At 41.5% G+C, this 24,303-nt stretch overlaps 2 protein-coding genes and 1 pseudogene across 8 annotated transcripts in view; all 3 read right to left on the reverse strand.

Annotated features, from left to right (window-relative positions):
* Positions 1–353: 353 nt before the first annotated feature.
* On the reverse strand, positions 354–17,000 carry LOC121487473 (UDP-glucuronosyltransferase 3A1-like). Its single transcript, XM_041749229.1, has 4 exons — positions 16,388–17,000; positions 13,851–13,949; positions 3,818–3,922; positions 354–1,533 (listed from the first exon to the last, which is right to left on the reverse strand). The coding sequence occupies exons 1-4, from the start codon at positions 16,479–16,481 to the stop codon at positions 1,511–1,513; spliced, it is 321 nt and encodes a 106-aa protein (XP_041605163.1). The 5' UTR covers positions 16,482–17,000; the 3' UTR covers positions 354–1,510.
* A 3,467-nt stretch (positions 17,001–20,467) lies between these two features.
* On the reverse strand, positions 20,468–22,035 carry LOC121487471 (annotated as a pseudogene).
* Positions 22,036–22,075: 40 nt separating this feature from the next.
* LOC121487469 (UDP-glucuronosyltransferase 3A1-like) overlaps positions 22,076–24,303 on the reverse strand; it is a 33,240-nt gene continuing 31,012 nt past the window's right edge. For 6 of the 7 annotated variants that reach the window (XM_041749221.1, XM_041749226.1, XM_041749219.1 and 3 more), the window contains 2 exons: positions 23,374–23,613; positions 22,076–22,472 (listed from right to left, as the gene is read on the reverse strand). In XM_041749221.1, coding sequence (XP_041605155.1) covers positions 22,352–22,472; positions 23,374–23,613 — 361 coding nt within the window. In that variant the 3' untranslated portion in view covers positions 22,076–22,351. Of the gene's footprint in view, positions 23,614–24,303 lie in introns of all 7 variants that reach the window. The other variant, XM_041749220.1, reaches the window with a different exon arrangement.

Below are 24,303 nucleotides of genomic sequence, written 5' to 3' on the forward strand. Positions count from 1 at the left end.
ATGGAGCAATCTGATTTCTCTTTCTGTACCCAAGAGAATGGAAATCAGGATCTCCAAGAGATATCTGCATTCCCATATTTATTGAAGCACTATTCACAATATCTTTGATGTGGTAACCACGAAAATATCCATTCAAAAGATGAATGGTGGGATCCCTGGGTGGCGCAGCGGTTTGGCGCCTGCCTTTGGCCCAGGGCGCGATCCTGGAGACCCGGGATCGAATCCCACGTCGGGCTCCCGGTGCATGGAGCCTGCTTCTCCCTCTGCCTGTGTCTCTGCCTCTCTCTCTCTCTCTCTGTATGACTATCAAAAATAAATAATTAAAAAAAAAACAAAAAACAAAAGAGAATGGTTAAAGAAATATATATTGTATACATATATATATACACACACACACACACACACACATATATATATAATGGAATACATTAAAAAGAAGGAGATTTTGCAATTTGGGAAAACATAGATGAATACTGAGGACATTCTGCTAAGTGACATAAGCCAGAAAGGTAAATACTGCATGAATTAACTTACATGAAGCATCTAAAATAGTCAAATTCATAGAATCTAAAGTGGACTTTGGTTTCCAAGGTTTGTGCCGGGGGTTGGGGGGGTTGGAAGGGTGGCAATGAGGGTAAAGGGTAGCTACTATTCCATGGAGGAACAGTTACAGATAAGTGAGATGTGTAAGATCTAGAGATCTGAGGCACAAAATGGTACCTAAGTCAATAATTATGTTTTGTACTGTTAAAAATTTGATAAGGATGTAGATTTCATATTAAGTCTTTTTAGCAAAATTTAAAATCAAATTAAAAAGATAAAATTTAAAAGAGAATCAAATGCAAAAATTAGACTAGAAAAATAAAAATGTATATCCTCATTGTTTGCCTGTCTCATGCTACATCACTCCCAGTTCCCTCTGGCAGAGGAGTCACCAATTCTGCACTGAAGAGCTCTGCATGGTGTCCATATCATCAGCAGAGAGCTACAGTTTTACTTACTTGTGGCACTGGCTTAACAGGTCTGACCTTTAAGCCTCCAACATACACAGTGTTGGGGAGCAGGGGCCAAGCAAATTCAAGGGCAAAGTCAGAGTTAACAAATCACAGCTCTGCTTTCTTTAGAAGATGAGACAAAACTGGCCTAGAGCCTTCTGGGAAATATTCCTTGATAGTCTTGTCAAACGTAGATTGGATTTGCCATTGCTTCATGAAGAAATCAAAGAACATTAGAAAATTCCTCAGTCGGCTCCAGAAATCCATATAGTCGGTTAGCTGGGAATCGAACACTGGAATATAAGACACAGGGATTGGTAGTCCAATGTCCACACTGCCAAACTGGGTGGGAAGAATTGACACAAATGGCTTCCCAAGCTTCTCAGCAACCAGGAAAGAACAGAAGTCAAATGCTTCAACAAATACCAAGTCAAAATTCTCATTTTTTAAGGAATCCACAGTATCTCCTTTTCTTAGCAAACCACTGCATCGAACCCGCAGTTCTTCCATTAACTTTACAATGTTGTCAAATGTTTCTCTGTAAAGACAAAAATAGTAGCGACAAATATTTATTGGAAGTGTTAATTTTACAATACTTAAGAGAAGCTTGGTTCAGAGAAAAAAACCCAGGTAAGTAAGACCATAATCTGACATCAGCCCACCTGATGTCCAATGAATAGTTTGCTCTCATCACTCTACTCCAGTTGTTTCTGCTTCCTAAAATGTTCTCTCTTTCTCCATTTCCCTTTCTCTGGCCAATCCATATGCACCCACTAGCAAAGCTAATTTGGGTTCTTCTAGTTTGTCTTTTTTTTTTTTTTTTTGAGGTCATTCTACATTGAATACATCTCTGACACTAGCAGATCTCAGAGTTCCGTGTCTAGTTGTTACATTCTGTGATTCCCTGTTTAACTTTCATTTGTACACTGATCCTTTATGAGTGACTGTCCTATTTCCTAATCAAACTGTGTAAGTAACTTCATGGGATCAATATTCAGGTATATCCCTTTTATTTGAAATTGAGTATATCCTGAATTTGACAGACTGCCTCACACAAGGAACTTTCCAATGGTAATATTAGAATCCACCTTCTAAGCTGAACGGGAGATTTACATCTTCCTACCTGAAAAGACTAACATTTAATACAAAGTAAAGACCTATTTGAAGTTAATTACTGTTTTTCTACTTCATGCTGGTGAAGTATTCACAAAAATTAATTCTAAAATTTTACCAATATCTATTAAGAGTCTTGTCTATGACACTATTCCGGGAACTATTCTTCAATGTTTCACATCAGTACCTACAAGGAAAATGATCCTTTTTATATAGCACATGGGCAAAGGTTGAGAATATCCTTGATAAGAGGTTACAAGTCAGGTGCTTTAGAGATCCATGAGCCTCCTACTTGAATGAAGGACTGAGAGAATCTAGGCCCAGCAGACCTGTAACCTGTGTGCAACATTCCACCATGTCAGCCTACTTAAGGAAGGCCCACAGGTGAGAGCTCATTAGCAATATGCAGATGTCTGCCTGGAGTTTAAAATCAACTTCATGTGACAACAGGTGATTAGCTGAAATTATTCTCTATTCTAATTTAAAATATTTTACAGGGGATCCCTGGGTGGCGCAGCGGTTTGGTGCCTGCCTTTGGCCCAGGGCGCGATCCTGGAGACACGGGATCGAATCCCACGTCAGGCTCCTGGTGCATGGAGCCTGCTTCTCCCTCTGCCTATGTCCCTGCCTCTCTCGCTCTCTCTCTCTCTGTGACTATCATAAATAATAAAAAAAAAATATTTTACATAAGAATGTTTGATTAATATTGTTGACAAATTCAAGATATGAAGTACATTTTCTTCAATAGTAGAGCATTAGTCATATTGGAAATTAAGTCAATCAATTGAAAAAATACAGGAAAGCACTGTGCTTAGCATATTATACCATATTTAAAATGTGGGTAGAACTGGTATTTAAAATAATCAAGTGAGGGAGAAGAAACGAGACACATAATTTAAAAATATGTGAGTAACAACACAAGATGAAATAGACAAGTTTCAAATGAGAACTTTAGATGAGATCTCTTATATGATGAGAGAATTTGGTCTTCTAGTTTGACTAAGGAAAAAGGCTTTATGAAAAAAGCCAGATTTTAGAACCACCTTATAGTAAGTAGAATTTCTAAGGAAAGAAGGGGGCTAGATGATAGGCCACTATATTAACTCAGCAAGGAATGAAGTTGTGCCTTTTCCCTCTAATGTGAAAGGTGAAGAATTTCTACATCCCAGGTAATGATAACATCTCTCCTGTTACTCGTTCATTTTGCATCACCAAAATACTTGGCTTGTTAAATGAGCTTAAAAGAGAGTGGTTCAAGGTATTTAAAAAATCAATATTCATAAGCATCTTTCTATTCTTGAATTTTATGTGCGGAAAGGGAGGAAAAATATGTATAATTTCGTGAGTCTCACTTGCCTCATCACTTCCCAACAATGGGAAATTAAGCTGTCTAACCTGCCTCTTGTGTTGTAGAGAATATACCCAAACATCTAGGTGAAATGTTGTCTGGAAGATTCAGAAAGAACAGTCTCCTCACTATATAGAACAACATACATCCTTGCAGTGGAATAGCAACAGTACAAGACTGAACAATTGGGAGTATAAAACTCATCTTCTCCATCCATCCACTGCCACTGTAATTGATCTCCTCTTCCACCCACTCATCCATCCACACATCCATTTCTCTTAAACTCACTTCAAGTATCCATGCATCCAGCCATTCATTTGTATCACTAAAAAGGCAAGTCTTTCATTCAGAGAATAATTACCTGCAATGCAAAGCTTCTTTCCAAAATAAATAAAATGTTTATGTTTTTTTCTACGATCTTCAGATGGAAGCCAACTGATAACTTTGTATGAAGTTTCTTTCCTTCCTAAAAAAATAAAAATAAAAATACCAATAAGGAAATGTTTAGTCATACCATAGAAGCCAAATTAACATTGGCATGTTGATGTCACAATTTGCTTATTATTATTTGTGTATATTCAAATGTTTGCTTTTTGAATGTTTGTTTGGTATGGTTTTTCAGCTTTCTCATTTCTTCAATCATGCAACCTGCTAATCTTTACTGAGGAACATATAATGGGTTAATAGCTTTTATTAATTTTTTATAAAGATTTTATTTATCTATTTGAGATAGAGACAGTGAGAGAGAGAGAAAGAGAGAGAGAGAGAACCAGCAGGGGGCACAGGGAGAGGGAGCAGCAGGCTCCCTGCTGAGCAAGGAGCCTGATACGTGGCTCAATCTTAGAACCTGGGATCATGACCTGAGCTGAAGGCAGACACTTAACCAACTGAACCACGAAAGCAACCCAATTTTATTCATATTAGAGTACTGGGAGTTTCTATTTAAGGTTTACACTTAGAGGTATAACTATTTACCATTTTAGAGATGAGAAAACAAAGACAAAAGAAGTGCCAGATAATCAATCTTTCAAGATTTCATGTACAGTGAATGGTATACTTTGTATTTAAATACAGATCTTATTTTATCCCAGTTCCCAGTTGTTTCCCATTAAGAAAAAGAAATCATTTTTTTAAAATTAGAGGTGATATATGCACAGGTTTTTCATTCTGCCAAAAAATACCAAGGCCTAAAATAAAAAAATCATAGTCCTCTGCAGTCCTACTTCACATTCTGGCAATTCCCCCATAACTCATGTGTAATAAAGTCTGACACCATTTCTGAAGTTAGAGTGATGACAGCTTTCAAGCTTCATCTCACCCTTAACCTTCTGTAACATATCTTGGCAGACAGAGAAGAAAGCCTCAACATGCCATCTTTTGTGTGAACAAGTGTTTCAAGCCAAGCAAGCCAGACCCAAGTAGGGGAATCCTCATCCACCCCACTCAGAAGCTTTCATAATTGGCATTTTGGGACAAAAGTATGGGTTTGGACTTTCAGTAGCCCTGGGTCATGTGTCTCACACAAATCCCTCTTCTGTATCAGCTTAGGTTGTGTTTCTGGATCCAGCATGAGTTGTAATTGACACTAGGGTAGGTAGAAGTCTGTGACCAATAGTTGTGTGTCTTCCAGGACTGCCCCCATTATAGACAGTACTCTGGGCAAGACTGATTCAAGTTTACAAGCCCACAGAATGGTTGAAGAAGGGTAGTCACTATGTCATAGGATGAGATTCACACAAGTAAAAGTAGAAGGTACACTACAACCCTAGAAAATGCCTCTGTTACTGCTGCTGATTATATTTCTGTAGCTAAAAGAAAACACTGATTAACAGAGTAATAAGGAAAAACACTGATGACACTCTCAAGGAGATATATTAAGGGGTTCATTCAAACTCAATCTCAGGTGTCTCAAAATCACCACTGAGGAAGCACCTCACCTTGATGATACTAATTGGGACATTCTGAAGAAGAAACTTATAAATATGAATAGGTTAGAATGGACACCCTCCCGAAAATACACCTAATAATCACCAAAGGAAAGAGGAAAGAGACGGACAAGGCAGGGTGGGAGAGCAGGAAAGAAATTGAAACAGAGTTCTCAGTTTTCATACACGTGGAATGTAAGATTACTTTTTTAAAAACTTTATAAGAGAAGAAAGGTACATATTGGCTTTTGTACCTCTAGATCAGAGCTTCTAAATACTTTTTAACATCAGGTGAGATAAGCTAATGACAAACCATAATGGTCTTAATCAATCCTGAAGCAAGAATAACAGATATGTGAGAAGAATATACTAAATTTATCAAGGAAATTCTTGTATTCTGAGGAGTAAAAAATATTAGAGAGAGGACATATTTGCATGCCTTGCCTTAACTACTGGGATTAAATATTCCATAGTCACAGTAGCCATTTTTTTACATTATCTCCTAGTGGCTGAAACCTGCTTTATGAACCCATATGGTTTGGTTGCTTTTATGTAACAAGTAGTTAATTAAAATAAAAATAAGTTTTGGGGGATCCCTGGGTGGCGCAGCGGTTTGGCGCCTGCCTTTGGCCCAGGGCGTGATCCTGGAGACCCGGGATCGAATCCCACGTCAGGCTCCCGGTGCATGGAGCCTGCTTCTCCCTCTGCCTGTGTCTCTGCCTCTCTCTCTCTCTCTCTCTCTCTCTCTCTGTGACTATCATAAATAAATAGAAATTAAAAAAAATATTAAAAAAAATAAGTTTTGGCATTTACAGTCAGCTTGACAAAAGGGACCATTTGGATCTGTCCAACATATTAAAATTGTTAATACAACCCAATATATATTAAAACAATGCCTTTAAGGATTTTAATAAGATTTAACCATTATATAAAACATATTAAGCAAAGAGTAATCATTTTCACTGGTTCTCCATTTAAGCCTAGACTATTATTAAACCAGCAAATAACTAATGATACCTTGCAGTGGATTACTATAATGTTATGAACATTATTTATCATACTAAGCCCCTACATTTCCAATATTATTGAAATTGCTGACTATATCTAAGTACTAATAGATACTTCGCAAGCAGATTTGGTAATATGTTCTGCCCAATTCTTACTTCAACGAACTGTCTGCTGCAGTGTCTCTTCACCTATATATATATATATATATATATATATATATATATATATATTCTGAAAAGAAAATATTTATCAAAAGGTAGTAGCGAAGAGTCTGGTAAGATAGCAGAGCACCAGGAATCTGTCTTCCCATCTAGATAACAATTGCACTGGCAGATTCTGTATAAAATATCTATTTTGGAACCAAGCAGTCCACTTTCACGGAGGGTTTATCTGTAAATTGCAGAAAACTTTAATTAATTTCCATTATCTCAGCTCTGATCACATTACCAACTACCCATCTCCTAGCCACATCTCACAGTAGGCAGCTGAATATGGGTTCATAAAGCAGCTCGCACCCAGGTTTCAGGAGCTAGAGTAGGCAAAAAGGACCTGCTTCTCCAAATATAAGATATCTGTGCTCTGATTGCTGATTTCTGTTTCTGATCACAGAGGTGCACACTAAGAATTATGCAGCAATGTTTGTGCATCATACTGCATTATTGCAACCATCCCCTCTCCACCAGCTGAATGGACTTCAAGGGGTCTTAAGAGACTGATGTCTCCTTTTCCCCAACATTTTTCTCATTTTCCTCTTTTGAGAGGGAAACATGAAAGGTTAGGACATCAGAACACAACTACATATACCAGAAAAAGATTTTAAAGTGTCTATTCATGTCCAGCAAAAGGCTCAGAAAGATCTGAGAATACCAAAATTTATATCTCAGGTTAATCCTCATCACAAAGGCAGCCTAAAACAATCACTAAATTAATTAATTAATTAATTAAACAAAATTAATAGCAATAATCTGTAAACCTTGGAGAAAAGTGAGTCTCACCTCCAGTTTTAATACATTGTTATATTCAAATGTTCAGTTTGCAACAAAAATCCAAGACATACCAAGAAACAAAAAACTGAAGCCTATTCAGAGGAAAATAATAAATCAACAGAAACTGTTCCTGAGAAAGACCTGATGGCAGGTATACTAGATGATGACTTTAAAATAACTGCCTTAAAGATTCTCAGAGAATTAAAGGAAAATGTTGAGAAGGTCAAGGAAAAGGTGTATGCAAAATAGAAATGTCAATAAAAGGATAGAAAATCTAAAAAGAAACCCGAAACAAATTCTACAACTGAAAAATAAAATAAATGAAATGAAGATTTCACTAGAGGGATTCAAAGGCAAATTTGAGCAAGCAGAAGAAATAATTAGTGAACCTGGAGATAAAACAATGGAAATAATCAAGTGTGAAAAACAGTAAGTTAAAAGACTAAATAAAAGAACACAGCTGAAGGGACCAACATATGTACTATGAATGCGCAAAAGAAGAGACAGAAAAAGAGAGAATATCTTAAGCAATAAGGGCTGAAAACCTCTTAAATAAATGAAATATATGAATTTAAACATCCAGGAAGCTCAAAAACCCTTAAGGGAAATGAACGCAAACACAACGCATCACAACACATTATAATCAAAACTGAGAAAGATAAAGAGAGAATATTAAAAGCAGCAAGAAAAAAGTGACTCATCACATACAACTGATTGTCAGTGCGATAATCAATAGATTTCTTTTTTTGTTTGTTGGTTTGTTTTGTTTTGTAGTATACTTTTATTGGAGTTCAATTTCCCAACATATAGTATAACACCCAGTGCTCATCCCATCAAGTGCCCCCCTCAGTGCCCGTCACCCAGTCACCCCATCCCGCTACCCACCTCCCCTTCCACTACCCCTGTTCGTTTCCCAGAGTTAAATTTCTAATCAGAAATTTTGCAGGCCAGAAGGCAATGGGCCAACATATTCAAAATTCTAAAAGAAAAGAATGATCAACAAAAAATTCTGTATCTAGCAACACTGTATTTCAAAAGTGAGAGCAGAATTAGGACATTCCAGGAAAAACAAATCTAAGGTACGTTGTTACCACTGGACCTACACTGAGAGAAATGCTCAAGGGAGCCATCCAGGGAAAAATGAAAGGACACAAAATAGTAACTCAAGGGTCCATAGAAAAATAAAAACTTAATAGAAGTAAATGCACGGGAAATTACAAAACCAGTATTATAGCAATGCTTCCTAACTGCACTTGTGGTTTCTACATGGTTTATGAAACTAGTACATTTTTAAAAACCAATGATTAGTTTAAAAGCAAGTATTATTTAAACTTTGTTTGTGGGACACCTGGGTGGCTCAGCAGTTGAGCATCTGCCTTTGACTCAGGGTGTGATCCTGCAGTCCTGGGATCAAGTCCCCCATAGGGCTCCCTGCATGGAGCCTGCTTCTCCCTTTGCCTCTGTCCCTGCCTCTCCCTCTCTCTCTGTGTCTCTAATGAATAAATAAAATCTTTAAAAAAATTTTCATTGTAACTCCAATCAAGTTTTCTATATAATTTAATGTACTATGCACTTAAATTGATGAAAGTTTCTGTTTGGGGGCACATCTATACAAAAAGATAATGTTGTGATGTCACCAACCTAAGGGGATGGGAATGAACAAAGGTGGAGAATTTTTTAATGTTATTAAACTTAAACTGGTATAAATTAAAATTTGAGTAACATAGATTTAGCATGTTAAATTAAATCTCCATGGTAACACACAAACACACAAAATAGCTATAGAATATACACAGAAATAAATGAAAAAATAATTTAAACATTTCACAACAAGCATCAATAAACACACACACACAAAAAAATAGTGATACAGGGCAGCCCAGGTGGTTCAGCGGTTTAGTGCCACTTTCAGCCTGGCTTGTGATCCTGGGGACCCAGGGTCGGGTCCTGTGTCGGGGTCCCTACATGAAGTCTGCTTCTCCCTCTGCCTGTGTCTCTCCCTCTCTCTCCCTCTCTCTCTCTCTCTCTCTCTCTCTGTGTGTCTCTCATGAATAATAAAAAAAAATCTTTAAGAAAAATAGTGATAAGAAAGTGAGGGATAAGAAACCTACAAGGCATATAGAAACAGATAGCAAAAGGACACATGCACGTCTTTCTTTATCAGTCATTACACTAAATGTACATGGATTAAATTTCCCAATTAAAAAAACAGACATTGGCACAATGGATAATAAGACATGATCCAAATGTAATTGTCTTGTATGGTGACAGATGGCAGCTACACTTGTGGTGAGCACAGCATAATATATGCAGTTGGCAAATCACTATGTGGTACAACCTGAAACTAATGTAACATTGTGTATCAACTATACTTCAATAAAAAAATAATAATTAAAAAAATAAAATGGGACTAACAATGGGGGAAAGAAGGTCTGAGTATATAGGAACTTCCTGTAATATCTTTGCAACTTTTCTGTAAATCTACAATTACCCCAATATATTAATAGTTTAATATAATAAAATACATTAAAAATAAATACAAAAATAAGAAGCACACAAACACAAAGAAAAACATGGTCTAACTATATACACTGTCTACAAGAGACTCACTTTAGATCCAATGACATAGATAGAAAGGGAAATGATGGAAAAAGATATGCCAAGCAAATAATAACCAAAAGAAAGCAGAAGCAGATGAGCAAACATCAGACACAACAGATTTTAAATCAAATAAGATTGCAAGAGACAAAGAAAAACTTTGTATATTAATGATTCAATACAACAAGAAGATATAACCATTATAAAGATATATGCACCCAATAAGAAACCATCAAAATATCTAAAGCAAAAGCTAGCAGAATAGAGAATGAAATGGACAGCTCTATATAATCATTGGAAATTTCAATACTCCTTCTCAATAATGGATAGAATATCCAGAAAGATCAGTAAGGAAATAGAAGACTTACATATATTGATCCACTAGATAGAACACTAGATATAACAGACATCTTCTGAACACTCTACCCAACAACAACACACATATTCCTCTTAAGGGTACATGGGACATTTTCCAGCAGAGACCATATGCTCAGCCACAAATAAGTCTCAATACAGTTTAAAACACACTTACCACAGGGTATCTGACCCCACCAGGGGTCAGGAGGAAGATAGAAATTCACAACAGAAGGAAAGCCAGAAAATTCACAAATTATGGAAATTAAATAATACCCTTTTAAACAATACCCATGTATCAAAAACAGATCACAAGGCAAATCATAAAATACTTAAAGACAAATAAAAATGAGTACACAACATACCAAAACTTTTATGGGATGCACCCAAAGCAGGACTTAGAAGGAAATGTACAGTTTTCAATGGCTATATTAAAAAAGAAAGTTATCAAATCAAGAACTTATTCTGCAACCTTAAGACACTGGGGAAGAAAGTGTACTAGACCTAAGACAGAAGGTAGAATTAAAAAAGATTAGGGAGGAAATTAATAAAATTGGAAATAGAAAACCAATAGAAATCAATGAAAACAGAGATAGTTCTCTGAAATGATCAAGAAACTTTACAAACAATAAAGAGACGAACTACTTGAGAAATAAACTGAGAAGACCATGAATTCAATCAAAGCCTGAATTCCAAGACAGGGCTGTCTTACATTAGCTGCTGATCTGCCCTCCTACCTCCACACCCAAGGAAAGCAGAACTAAATAGCTTCAAGGGGTGGAATTGTCTGGTCAGGACAATGACCCTCCAGGTTGAACTTCATTTGAGTGTTTGTAAGCAAGTCCCTGAGAATCAGTGACGTAACTGCACAGTTCCCCCAAAACAAAGAGATCTGTCACTTGGGGAATGTCTACCTGGTATTCAGAGAGGTGCAGCAAGTTCTCTTAGAAAAAGAGTCAGAACTGCAGACAATTCAGTCCTCTGTAGGGCGGCATCTTTCACTTGTGATTTCAGTTATTGACCAGAACAGTCCTACATGCTAGCATTAGAAATGATAGTTAATTCAGTTTTCCTGAAGTCATTTATTCATAAATGTTCTAAATAAAAACCCTATAGTGAGGTTATCCAAGCAGGCAGTTAATACAGATTCAAAAGGTTCAGTACTGAGTATTGAATCAGGTCAACAAGAATAATCCAATCACGTGTTTCCTTATTTGCAGACCTCTACCAAGTTCTGCTAAAGGGAAAAATTAACAATCCATTTCAAAACCTCAGAAATTTCGAGTGAATGATAAGTATTGCAAGAAACTCTGAACTATTAAAGCTTGGAACCAAGAATAAAATGGAAAGGAATCCATGAGTCCCCTGAATTGTTTTAGTTTTGAGTGTGGGAATGTATATTAAAGTGATAGAGGGTCTAAAGCTTTCAGCAGTTCCTCAATCCATGAGAACCACCAAAATGAAATGATCATGGACTACAACTACCATGGTTGGCAGTCAAGGCAAATACACAATCAGACTGACAATCGAGGCAGTTACAAAGGGATATGTATAGAAAGGATATGAAAAATATAGAACCCAAGCTAGAAGGTGAATAAATAGTAACGGGGTCTGAAGTTCATCTCCAGAATTTCATAATTTCCCAGACTTATTTTCATCAAAAATGATTAATTTTGGATTTTTTAAAAAATTAATGCTTTAGCAATTCTGAATGAGTAATCATGAGCTTAAAGTTCAAATCCACCCAACTCAATTATTAACCTGCTGTGTGAACTTGAACAAAACTTTCAAGTTCTCTGGGCTTCTATGTCCTTGTCAACAGACAAGAGCTACAAGATTGATGAACTTCATATTAGCTACAATTTTTTTTAAGATTTTATTTATTTATTCATAGAGACACAGAGAGAGAAAGGGACAGAGGCACAGGCAGAGGGAGAAGCAGGCTCCATGCAGGGAGCCTGACGTGGGATTCGATCCAGGGTCTCCAGGATCAAACCCAGGTTGCAGGCGGCGCTAAACCGCTGCACCACCAGGGCTGCCCTTAGCTACAATTCTTTGGATTCAGTGACTCAAGAACTTCTGACATCACTATGCACAAGTCATGGGCAGCCAATGATGTCTCAAGAATATACAATCAACTCATTGATAGATTCTGATCCTAGGACATGACCAAAAGGCATCCTGGTAAAGCTTCCTTAAAGTTCAGGTCTCATAACAGGAGTAGAAAGTAACCTAGAAACAGGAAGAGCACCTCTTCTTACGTAGCAGAAGCTATAAAAATGGCTGAATACTTGTGTTCAATACAATTAAAGCCACACCACACAATAGTAGTTATCGAAATGATCACTAATGATGTATGGAGGCTTGCCTTTTTTTTTTCTTTGTTCTTGTTACATTTTATTGGCATCACGTTCATCTCTTTACAGAAGAACTTGGCCCACACCCTAGAATGTAGACCTTTGGAAAAAGGGGAAGGGATCCCTGGGTGGCGCAGTGGTTTGGTGCCTGCCTTTGGCCCAGGGCACGATCCTGGAGACCCAGGATCGAATCCCACGTCGGGCTCCCGGTGCATGGAGCCTGCTTCTCCCTCTGCCTATGTCTCTGCCTCTCTTTCTCTCTCTCTCTCTCTGTGACTATCATAAAATAAAAAAAAAATTAAAAAAAAATTAAAAAAAAGAAAAAGGGGAAGTACTCCGTTAAGTAAGCTATAATGCAGGGGCAGATCCTAGGGAAGGGGCAGGATTGTCAGGGTTCCATACCAAAGAAACAGGTTAATCAAGAGTGGACAGTACTGGGAGGCGGTGGGGAAAAGGAGAAAAAGGTTTGCTAACCTAAGGATACCACAACCCTGAAAGGAGCGCCTTCTAGAACAAAGGTAAAATCACTAGGACAGATTCGGATTTTCCTTTCCCTCTTATCAGTAGGATGCTGACTTAATAGGGGAGTTTTGAAGTGTGGAGATGGGGGGAGGGGGGAGAGAAAGAAAAAAAAGAATTTTAATTTCTGAAACGACAGCCATTTATCCATTGCACACACCACTGTATTATGCATATGAACCTTTTGGAAAATTTAGACACAGAAGGGAACTAGACAGTTTTCCCCCTGGAGAGATGAAAAACTTTTTGGCTCATAAGTCTTTAATAAAAGGCATTTTCTCAAGACATAATTCTGTGTCTTCTTGTGTCTACTGTACAGAATACTGCCTCTAGCTGGATTTCTGAATTTGAGTTGCTAATACTCTGCAATCCAGACAGGGTTCAACCCTCCACCTTACACGCCTGCATTACAGGACTTAAACACCTAGAAAAGGGGGTAAAACATGGAGTCATGGAATGTGGAGGCCAGGTCTACAAAGCCTAAAATGATATCCAGCAGATGACATAAACACACACAAACACACAGATTTTCCGACTTCCAATACAACTAGATTCAGAAATGTTTTGTGCTAAGTAGCGCTATCCAGAAGGCATTGTCTCTCTGGGATAGAAGAACTTAGTGATTCAAAAACAAAAACAAAACATACCTTGGATTAAAAAGGCTTCATTAAGAAGCATAGTAACATCATGACCATGATCTTGAAGAATCTGAGATACCTGGTCCAGCAGTAGATAATGGCTTCCACCTAGGAACAATACAAGATTTCATTTTTATAAAGATGTGAACAGAGGGTCTGAAATTGATGTAGGGGAAGGGATCTCCAAGGTAAGGGGCAAAGTGTTGATGGTGAGCCATGGAAGATGAGTTTCTTCAGCCCCCCTGTCACACTTTGGGTAAGCCCCAACTGGGACAGCCATATCCAGTCTGCCCAAATCTTGACCTGTGACAATCATTCATCAAATATTTCCTTTTGTGACTCATGGTCTCCATGTCAGTGTGTGATGAGTTTCTCTGCTTAGGCCTTAAGGAGTCCCTCGTGCTAGGTACCTGTTGATTTTAGCCAGTACTTACGGAGGCTCTGTGCCCTAAAGAAGTAACTGTACTGGAAATTAGATCTAGTGATGTGTATGGGACTGGGAAGGGTTCCTCGGAGACAATCAGTCAGAGTTATTTATGGAATCCTTCTCTTTGTTAATGGATGTTAGAGTGGGAACAAGAAATGTGGGAGTCCATGAAATAGGATTGGAAGCAGAAGGAGGTGAACCTACCACTTAGAACCAAAAATCCTTGAGATTCCATTACATAAGGCAGGATGTTTCCAGATGGGGCCTGAAAATTGCTGAACATCAAATGAAGGCATTCAGGGTAAGAGTGGGTGCCTGGGGGTAGAACTGCAAGGTCCTGCAGGCATGATGACCCGGATATCACCCAAGGTAGGAAGGTCTAAAGTTGTAAGGGAAGAGAAGCTTGATGGGCAGGGAGGTCCAGGTTCTATCATTGCAAGAAGTGCCTAAAATCACGAGCCATCACGGGGCATTTCTGTTGAGTCTGAGTCTCCGCAGCAGAGAGAGCCCGGTCAGGAGGGAAGGGAGAGACCCTGCCCGACCGGGAAGCGGGGTGGTTGGGAAGGTGCGGCCGTGACGCCGGGTCACAGGGGGGTCACGGGACTACAGGCGCGCGTGTATCCGTGGAGCTTAGTCCGTTCTCGAATATTTATGCTTGTGTTGCACGAGGCAACACGGATTCCGCAAAACACAAGCCCCTGCGGCCTCGGCGGGCCTGCTCGGGCTCACGTTGAACCCGACGAAGGCCCCGAGAGAGGGGAGGAGCCCGCCCGCGGAGGCCGCCATGTCTGCGGGGCGCGGTGCCCCGGTGCATTCTGGGACAGAGACCGGGCCTCTGACCGCACCTGCTCCCGCTGCCAGGCCCGGGTCACAGGCGTTCGACAGGTGAGGGAGCTCTCTTTTTCTGCTGCCTCTATCATTTAAAAAAAAATTTTTTTTTTAAATGGGAAACAAGGTTTTTTAAATACTGATCTTTAGGAATCCACACTGTAAAGAGTTGGGGAAGAGGACAGCTTTGAGGTAAGAAGCAGGGAGTAAAGTCGGGGTGTCCATGAGGGAGGTCTCCTGTGCTCTTGCAAAAGGCCCCTTATTCCCCTGACCCTCAGGGTCACTGTCAGGAAATAAAACGGAGATGCTCAATTAGACTCTGTGCTTTTTCCTCAGATTTTTGGGGATCTAAACGTGACCTGGGGAGACCCCTATCCTTTCGTGACGATGCCACATTTTCCTGGGGAAGCTCCATCCTATGATGCCTCCTTATCCTGACAAATGTTCCTATTCCCCTTCTGTTCCTTTGGGGCCAAAGTAAAGGAAATAAACCTGACTTCCTGCAGAATTGGCTACTTCACTATCCTTCAAAAGCTTCAAGCAGCAAGGGTGAAAGAGAGAGGGGCTCCCAAGGACTTGACTGTCCTGGGGTCCCCTCCTGTGCCCATCAGTTTTACAGGTGTCCTGTGAATGACACATTCCCAGTCTGGGCTGCTGCCCACAAGCGCCCCCGTCCTTGGCCTCCAAGAGCCTAAACTGACCTCACCTTCCACTTCCTACAGCATCTACTGCACACCTCCAGACATCTGGGATATGCCTCTGGACATCCAGCCTCACCCTGGAGTAGATGGCTCGAGGTCTCCAGGTCGGCCCTGGATCTAAATTCTGGCCCCAGCTATGCACCATGGGAAGCACCTACAAGGCAGATTTTTTTTTTAAGTTTTTATTTATTTATTCATGAGAGACACACACACACACACACACACAGAGAGAGAGAGAGGCAGAGACACAGGCAGAGGGAGAAGCAGGCTCCATGCAGGGAGCCTGATGTGCCAGGATCATGCCCTGGGCCAAAGGGGCAGGACTAAACCGCTGAGCCACCCAGGGATTCCTTACAAAGGCAGATTAAAAGAGAAAAAAGGAAACCACTGTTTTCTCAAGAACTGACTTCCCCAGCCCAGCAGTGGGGACCTCTCTCTGCGACACAGGCCTGCCCACCTCTCCCTCCACAGGCCTGCGACACAATCCAATCTGAAAACCCACAAGGTTTCCTGACCCCAGGGTGTGTGCCTGGGCCCCAGCACGGGTGCCCAGGATGCAGCTGTCTCTGATTTTCCCACCAAGCACTCACCCAGTGAGGATACAGTCAGGATTTTGGCAGCCTCTGAGAGCAGGAACCCAGACAGGAGGAGGCAGGCTAGCAGCAGCGCCCACTGTCTGGCCATGTTCGCTCCTGGACCAGCTGTGGAGCCCAGTCCTGTGCCCTGTGCCCTGAGCCTGTGCCCTGGGGACACACCCTGTGCTGGCAGCCAAGGAAATGCACTGAGGGGACAGGTTGGGAGGAGGTGAGAGGTGGATCCCGCTGTCTGCTCTTCCGTTTGTCTCTGCCTGCCCTTTGCTCCTCCTCCCCGGGTGCTTGCTCCACAGGCTCTTCTGTTCTCACCCTCCCTAACCTCAGGCAGTGGGAAGGAGGGGTCAGTGAGCTCTCCTTAACCCCTCTCTGTCCCTGGAATCGCTCTCCACAGAGAAGATACTCTGAACCAGGAATGCAGAGACCTTAGGAAGTTGCTTTCCAAGATAGTTCCACCTCCAGGTCACTCAAACCGATTTCCATTTTAGAGATCCTTTTCCAAATTTTCCCACCTCCTTTTTATGGTATTTTGATAGGGATTGCATTGAACGTGTTAATTGCCCTGCGTAACATTGACATTTTCACAATATTAATTCTGCCAATCCAGGAGCATGGAATATTTTTCCATCTCTTTGTGTCTTCCTCCATTTCTTTCAGAAGTGTTCTGTAGTTTTTAGGGTATAGATCCTTTACCTCTTTGGTTAGGTTTATCCCTAGGTATCTTATGCTTTTGGGTGCAATTGTAAATGGGATTGACTCCTTAATTTCTCTTTCTTCAGTCTCATTGTTAGTGTATAGAAATGCCACTGATTTCTGGGCATTGATTTTGTATCCTGCCACGCTACCAAATTGCTGTATGAGTTCTAGCAGTCTTGGGGTGGAGGCTTTTGGGTTTTCTATGTACAGTATCATGTCATCAGCGAAGAGGGAGAGTTCGACTTCTTCTTTGCCAGTTTGAATGCCTTTAATGTCTTTTTGTTGTCTGATTGCTGCGGCTAGGACTTCTAGTACTATGTTGAATAGCAGTGGTGAGAGTGGACATCCCTGTCTTGTTCCCGATCGTAGGGGAAAGGCTCCCAGTGCTTCCCCATTGAGAATGATATTTGCTGTGGGCTTTTCGTAGATGGCTTTTAAGATGTTGAGGAATGTTCCCTCTATCCCTACACTCTGAAGACTTTTGATCAGGAATGGATGCTGTATTTTGTCAAATGCTTTCTCTGCATCTAATGAGAGGATCATATGGTTCCACCTCCTTTTTAAAAAAGACTTTATTTATTCATTCATGAGAGACACAGAGAGAGAAGCAGAGACACAGAGGGAGATGACACTTCCCTGTGGGGAATGTGATGTGAGACTCAATCCCAGTATCCAAGATCACATCATGAGCCAGAGGCAGACACCCAACCACTGAGCCTCCCAGGAGTCCCTAAATTTTCTCACCTTCTAACTGCTCCTTTGACCTCATACTGCCATCCCCATACCCCATATCCCAGGTACCTGCTTAAATCTCTGCTAGCTCTCCCATCTCAAGATCCCAGAAGCTGATTCCCAATGGGAAATGCCTACACTTATTGCTCAGAGTTTCTTCCAAAATTAACTTGCTTATAACAAATGCTGATGTCCCCTAAGTGTTAAACCCCTCTGGAGGGCCAGATCTTGACCTGATGCTCTGAACCTCTACAGATTCAGATCTATAGATTGACCTTAGAGGTTCAGAGCATCAGTGGGCACCAGGAAGTTCTAGTCTTATAAATGTTTGAAACTATTCTTTAGAAAGATCTTTATAGTCCTCTATATGTGATGAATGTTATATTTTTCTCCACTTTTCATTTGTATTTTGACTGTACTTCTGGTGATGCAGCCATGAAGAAATTTTTATATATTATCCAGTTCGTTTACTTAGTTAGCTTTTCTTTGTAATATCAGGATTGTTGATTCATATTTAGGAAGTCTTTCCATACATACAAGTTCTGGAGAAATTCACCTCTTTTTTTTTTTTTTCGACCCAGTGTGTTGTCATTTTTCACATGAAATCTCTGATGTTTTTAGAGTGCACTTTTCGATATGGTGTGAGATATGGATCCAATAGTGTCCTTTTCATAAACAACTATCCAATCATCCCAACCCTGTTTGTAGGAGCCACCATGCTAGATGCTGTAACAAGAAGATAAATAGAACCCAATCTCTTGCATTTAGGGTCTTATGGCTTCTAAAAAGAGAGATATATATGTTAACAAATAATTTCAGTATAGTAAGAACAATATTTCAAAGAGGATGCAGTGAGTTCGGTTGTGGGTATGGTGGTTAGGTCTAGCCACACTAATGTGTTCATTAGTGGGTATTGAAGAACGTATAATTTTTTGTTACAACAAGAGCAGAATGGACTTCTGAGAGATGACACAACATGGCAAAAGACACAGAGTTACAAAACAGACAATGTGTCGGGTGAGTGACAAAGACTCCATCCTTTGCCAAATTTTAATCAGGATCCTCTGAAACCTCTTCTAGACTAGGTTTCAGCCACTGCCTGCTGTCCTGGTCTTGGCTAGCTGAGCCCACTTATAGCAAAGAATCCTGCTAAGTTAGTTTATGGAGACTTCCTCCACCGTTGATAACTGATCACTGTTATCTTCCTGTAACAAAAATGTCTTTAACTTTGATAACTAATTAAGTTGCTCTAGTAATGGGCCGTTGGCAAAGTTTCTCTCTTTGACCAAACTGTAATGAATATCCTGTGAGCGTCTTCTCAACAAGTCCCTGATTTTTGGAACAGCATGTTCATCTCTACATTATCTGGTTTAGCAAGAACCTAAGTCCATTTAAATAGACTCCCACTCTTCATATCTGGTCACTCTCTTTAGCTAATGAGCTCCCTTATCGTCTACCATCCCCCAGGTGAGGTCTGATCATGCTAGCCTGCCTCTCAGCAAGGATCTTGTTAGGTAGGCTTAGCTAGACTCACACCTTACTGATGATATTTCTTCATAGTAACTTTACATCCACTGTCCCCCACTCAGCAGCTTGGCTAACATTTCCACTTTTCATTGTTGTATTCAGAATTGAGCCCAATCTCTCTCCCCTGTTGCAGTAGTCCCTACATCTCTCATGGTACTCCTCCCTTAAGTAGTCTTTCTTATCATCTCAAAAAGGAGCCATTCAATAATTGATCTTTAATACCCCCTTATTCTGCTTATTGGCTATGAATCCACACCTGTCCTTGCCACACTTGGAGTTGAATTCAGTTTCTCTTCCCTGCTGCAATAGTCTCAAACAAAGTCTTCTGTGCCAGGTTTCACAAATGTCCACATAATTTCCTTTTTACAGGTTTAGTGTACATGGGAAATGGGCAAGGGGAGGGTAGCTGACAGTTTGCCTACCATGGTAACCAGAGAGAAGTCACAGAAGCCTTGTATTCCAAGTGCACTGGGAGCCACAAAAGATTTTAAATAGGGAGTGATGAGATCAGATCTCCATGTCATCAAGACAGTGATGTCAAGGAGGATGCTTCATGGGAACACATTAGAGGCATCACTCTTCATGGTGCCCTGGCTGCTCTTGATCTGATTTCAGCAATGGAAGTGGACCTGAGGAAGGACCTGCCACAAAAGTAACCTCACAAATTACCAGATGTTAGGTGAGAATAGCATGCTCGGTATGGGAGGGAGGAAGTTCCCAGCTAGGAAGCCTCATCCTTTAGTCCTGAGTTGGTCATTGGGGAAAATATATCCCAACAACACAAGAAACTGTCACATCTTCCTTGAAGGACAATTGCCACAGATCATTTCAAGTAGTTTCAAAAGAATTACAAAAATAAAACCATACTTCATACAAATGCACAGTCTCATACCTCAAGGACACCCATTTCTACATGTGACATGTTCCTGATTGTGAATAACATTCTTACAATATCAGATTCACAAAATGGGTAGATACGAGACACCCGGTCTGGCAGACTTCTAAGAAAATATTTTGTTAGAATTAGCAAGTGAGTGGACCTTCTCTGTATCAATATATTTGATAGCAGCTCTTTCACTTTTTTAATTTTAAATGTTATAGGATCTGTTTCCCAAACCCAAAATTATGCAATCAAAAACTATGATCATCCTAGGGCCACTCCATATATCTAACATTTCCTTCTCTCAATTTTTAGCCCATGAGATAACATATATTTGAAAATTTTAAGGAGAAAATTCATTTAGGAAGGAAAATCAATTATGAGAAAATAATCATTTGAAGATGAAATATTTCATGAAAATCCTATACCAGAAAGGCAATCTTTAAGAAGAATTTAGGAAGAGAGAACAATTTTTTTTTTGACCTCTGAACATTTTATTCCTCAAAGGGTATCCTGTTTTGCTGCTTCAACGCCTCAGAATTTTATTGTCGTTGGTCTCAGACACTGCCTTGCCATCCTTGATCTTGCGGGTGGTGGTCTTCTGGATGGTCTGCAAGGAGTTGCTGTTGTCCAGGATGTCAGTAAGACTGAAGTCCTCCCCATCTTCCAACAGGTGACGGTAGGTGGCAATCTCAGCCTCCAGCTTGACCTTGACATTCAGCAGGGCCTCATACCCCTGGGCCTGGTGCTGCCCCTCTGCCTGGGTCTGGGAAAGCTCTGACTCCAGGTGCAGCAGGACCCCATTGAGCTGCTCCATCTGCATTGTGTAGCGGGTCTCAACCTCCCTCAGGCTGTTCTCAAGCTGGCCTTCAGATTTCTCATTGAGTCCAGGTTGATCTCCAAGGACTGGGCGGTACGTCTCAGCTCTGTGAGGATCATCTCAGCTTCTCCTATCTCAGCGGTCTGTATGGTGACCACTGTGGTGCTCTACTCAATCTGCTGGGACCAGTACTTGTCTAGCTCCTTCCAGTTCTTCTGAGCCAGCTCGTCATACTGGGCCCAGATATATCTGCCCTGATCTTGCTGAGGTCCTGAGATTTGGAGGCATCCAACTCCACCATCAACTCAGAGTTGGCAATTTGGTTTTGTAGACCCTTTACTTCCTCCTTATGGTTCTTCTTCATGAAGAGCAACTCCTCCTTGAGAGCCTCAATCTCTGTCTCTAGCTGTAGCCAAGTGACATTGGTGTCATCAATGACCTTGCGGAGCCCATGGATGTCACTCTCCACAGACTGGCGCATGGCCAGATCCATCTCCTACTTGACTCAGAAGTCATCAGCAGCAAGCCAGGCATTGTCAGTCTGCAGACCAATGTGGGCATTGTCCACAGCACTTGCAAAGATCTGAGCACTCAGGTCCTCGAAGATCTTGCCCCCAGTCTCTGACCTAGGGTCCCTTCTTCTCTAGGTGTTCCTGGATTTTCATCTCCAGTCTCTGATTATCAGCCTCTAGGCTCCTCACCCTCTCCAGGTAGGAGGCCAAGCAGTCATTCAGGTCTTGCATGGTCTCCTTCTCACCCTGGATGCCCCCATGCCCACCAGACCCCCAGCCATCCCCGTGGCGGGGCCCCAGACTCCCAGCCACCACAGAAGCTGGTGGAACAGGATACAGAGATCTGGGAGCCCAAGCGCCCCACGCTTGCATAGACGCTGACCACGCTGCTGCTAATCAGCCAGACCCAGTGGCTGGGCAACTGCATGGAGCCCAGAGACCAGTAGTTGGAAGAGAAGGTAGAGCGGGTGGTGAAGCACATGCTGCTCGGAGAGCAAGAGGGTGACTCAGGAGGCCAGGACTCAGGCTCGGGCCAAATTTTTTAATTATATGTATTTTATACAAACATAGAGAAGGAGGGAAGGAGGGAGACAAGACATGACAAAGCCACCAAACCACCACTCCATTGCCTGAATCTACCTTTGTCAATGAAGATAAAAAAACAACCAAACACATCTGGTAGTCAAGCCACACGTTTTCTGGTTTATGTTCCTAGGAAATGAATATAATTCCTAAGGATTTACCACATAAAGGGTAGCATATTTGGGTGGCATATCTGTGGGGCAGATGGATACTTCCTAAATCAACAAAGTCCTGGGAACTGCCATACTCACTGGACCGGAGCCCCAGAGCCTCATGTGGAAGTCTGGGATCTGCACTCGAGGTCTCTCCATGACTACATTTTCAAGAGAGGGAATCCTGAGGAGGGAATTATGAAAAGTGAAAACCACAGCTTTGTGGCCAAAACGCAGGCTCCAGGCCTGGGCAGCAAAGGATGTGCCCTACACAGGAGGGACTCAGGACAGAGACCACAGATGGAATCCTGAGAGGGTCATCCCTGTCCAAGTAGGACAGAGACCAGAGTTCCTGAGCTTGGACATGAGGTGAGAAGAAGGTTCAAGAGGAAGGTCCAACATAGAACAACTGGCCAATATGTTCTGTCCTATCATGAAGTATGAGGATGGAGAAAGGGCAGAGAGAATGACAAGTGTCAGGCATGCCGGATGCAATAAGCAGGGTTCTGTGTCTAGGGACAGGGACTGGAGAGGAAGCTGGGGCTGTCTGTGAAGGTTTGGGTAAGAATGAGGGGTCCATTCTTGGACCTGACTTGATGAGGGGCAAGTCAGGGAAGCCAAGATCAAATTTGTAGACACTGAAAGTAGAACTGGGATGGCCAGGAGCTTCTGGGGCTGGTGGGGGGTGGGCAGGGATATGGGGAATTACTGTTTGATCAAACATGGCCTTTTAGTTGAGGAGGTAGAAACAGTTCTGGGATGGGTGGTGGTGATGTTCACAGGACAATGTCAATGTGCTCAATGCCATGGACTCTACACTAAGTGGTTAAAACAGTAAATTTTATGTAATACACACTTTAACACAATTTAAAAGAAGAATCCCAAGAGTATTTCACAAGAATTTCTAAACAGAGGCAGAAAATAGTGAAGAGCAATTTGAGTGCCACCCTCAAGTGCCAATACGGAGAAGAAAACAGGGGTGTCCTGTGCTGGGGAAAGCCATCTACGACCAGTGGCTCCCCAAACACCTGTCAAGACTGAACCTCCATCAGGCCTTCTTCTGCTTCCTGGCCCCACACACCCACCTGGCCACCATGCCCAGGAGCTTCCCACAGAGCCACAGGGTGCCCAGGGTGACCACCAGCAGGAACAAGATGACGTCCAGCAGGTACTGCTCATGCCATGGCTGCTGCAAGGCATAGGGCTTGAGGTGTGCTGCACCCCCTGTCTGGAGGATGTGGTCGATCCAGCCCACCAGCCTCTGGACAGGGGTCAGGGGGTGAGAGCGCCTGATGATGCTGGCAGCCACGGCTGCTGACTTGTACCTGTTGGCAGAGACAGGAGTGGGGCATTACTCATGTGACCTCAGAAGTCTTAGAGACCTGCATCTCACACACACTTTCATCCAAATGCACAAAAGACTCAGTTTGAAAGACTAGTTCTTGGCCTGGCCTTGCCACAGTCTAGCTGGGTCCCCCTGAAGAGTTCTAACTGGTCCCTCCATGGGGTGTGGCCCTGTGCTACAGGGAACACAAAGGAAATAAGAGACACACCTGGCCATCCAGGGGAGCTTACACTCTACTTTCTAGTAGAAAGTATAAGGGACACACAGTAAATTCAAACAGAATGAAATGGGGTGGTTACTGATCATAAGAAGTATTAAGACAGAAAAATTAATTATGATTGAGGAGCTGGAGAATAAGGTATTTAGGACTGTCACACAAAGACCTCCTGTCTCTCTGAGGAGAGAACATTGGCAATAAGTGTAGCTATCATGAAGGAGCCAGCCCTGTGAAAAGAAGGGAAGGATATATCCTAGGGAGCATCAATGACAAAGTGCCTGAGGCAGGAAACACTGGAGGACATGAAGGTGACCTCCTGCCTCAGTGTAATTCCAGTATACGCACCCCAAATCTATGACTTCTCACACACCCTATGTATTTAGGGGTCAGAGTCTTCACAACTCTTAAGATAGAAAACTATTCTCAGCATCTAACTTAAATTGCCTACTCTTG

Source organism: Vulpes lagopus, chromosome 3 (genome assembly GCF_018345385.1).
Source record: "Vulpes lagopus strain Blue_001 chromosome 3, ASM1834538v1, whole genome shotgun sequence".
Lineage (NCBI taxonomy): Eukaryota > Metazoa > Chordata > Mammalia > Carnivora > Canidae > Vulpes > Vulpes lagopus.

Bases quoted from the DNA above. Each gene is read 5' to 3' on its own strand.
- LOC121487473 (XM_041749229.1), bottom strand. From the start codon at position 16,481: ATGGCCAGACAGTGGGCGCTGCTGCTAGCCTGCCTCCTCCTGTCTGGG. The intron at 3,923-13,850 runs GTATGTTTTGTT...TTATTTTTTTAG, and splicing joins TGAAGCCTTTTTAATCCAAG to GAAGGAAAGAAACTTCATAC. The intron at 1,534-3,817 runs GTAATTATTCTC...TTGTCTTTACAG, and splicing joins AAAGAAGCTTTGCATTGCAG to AGAAACATTTGACAACATTG.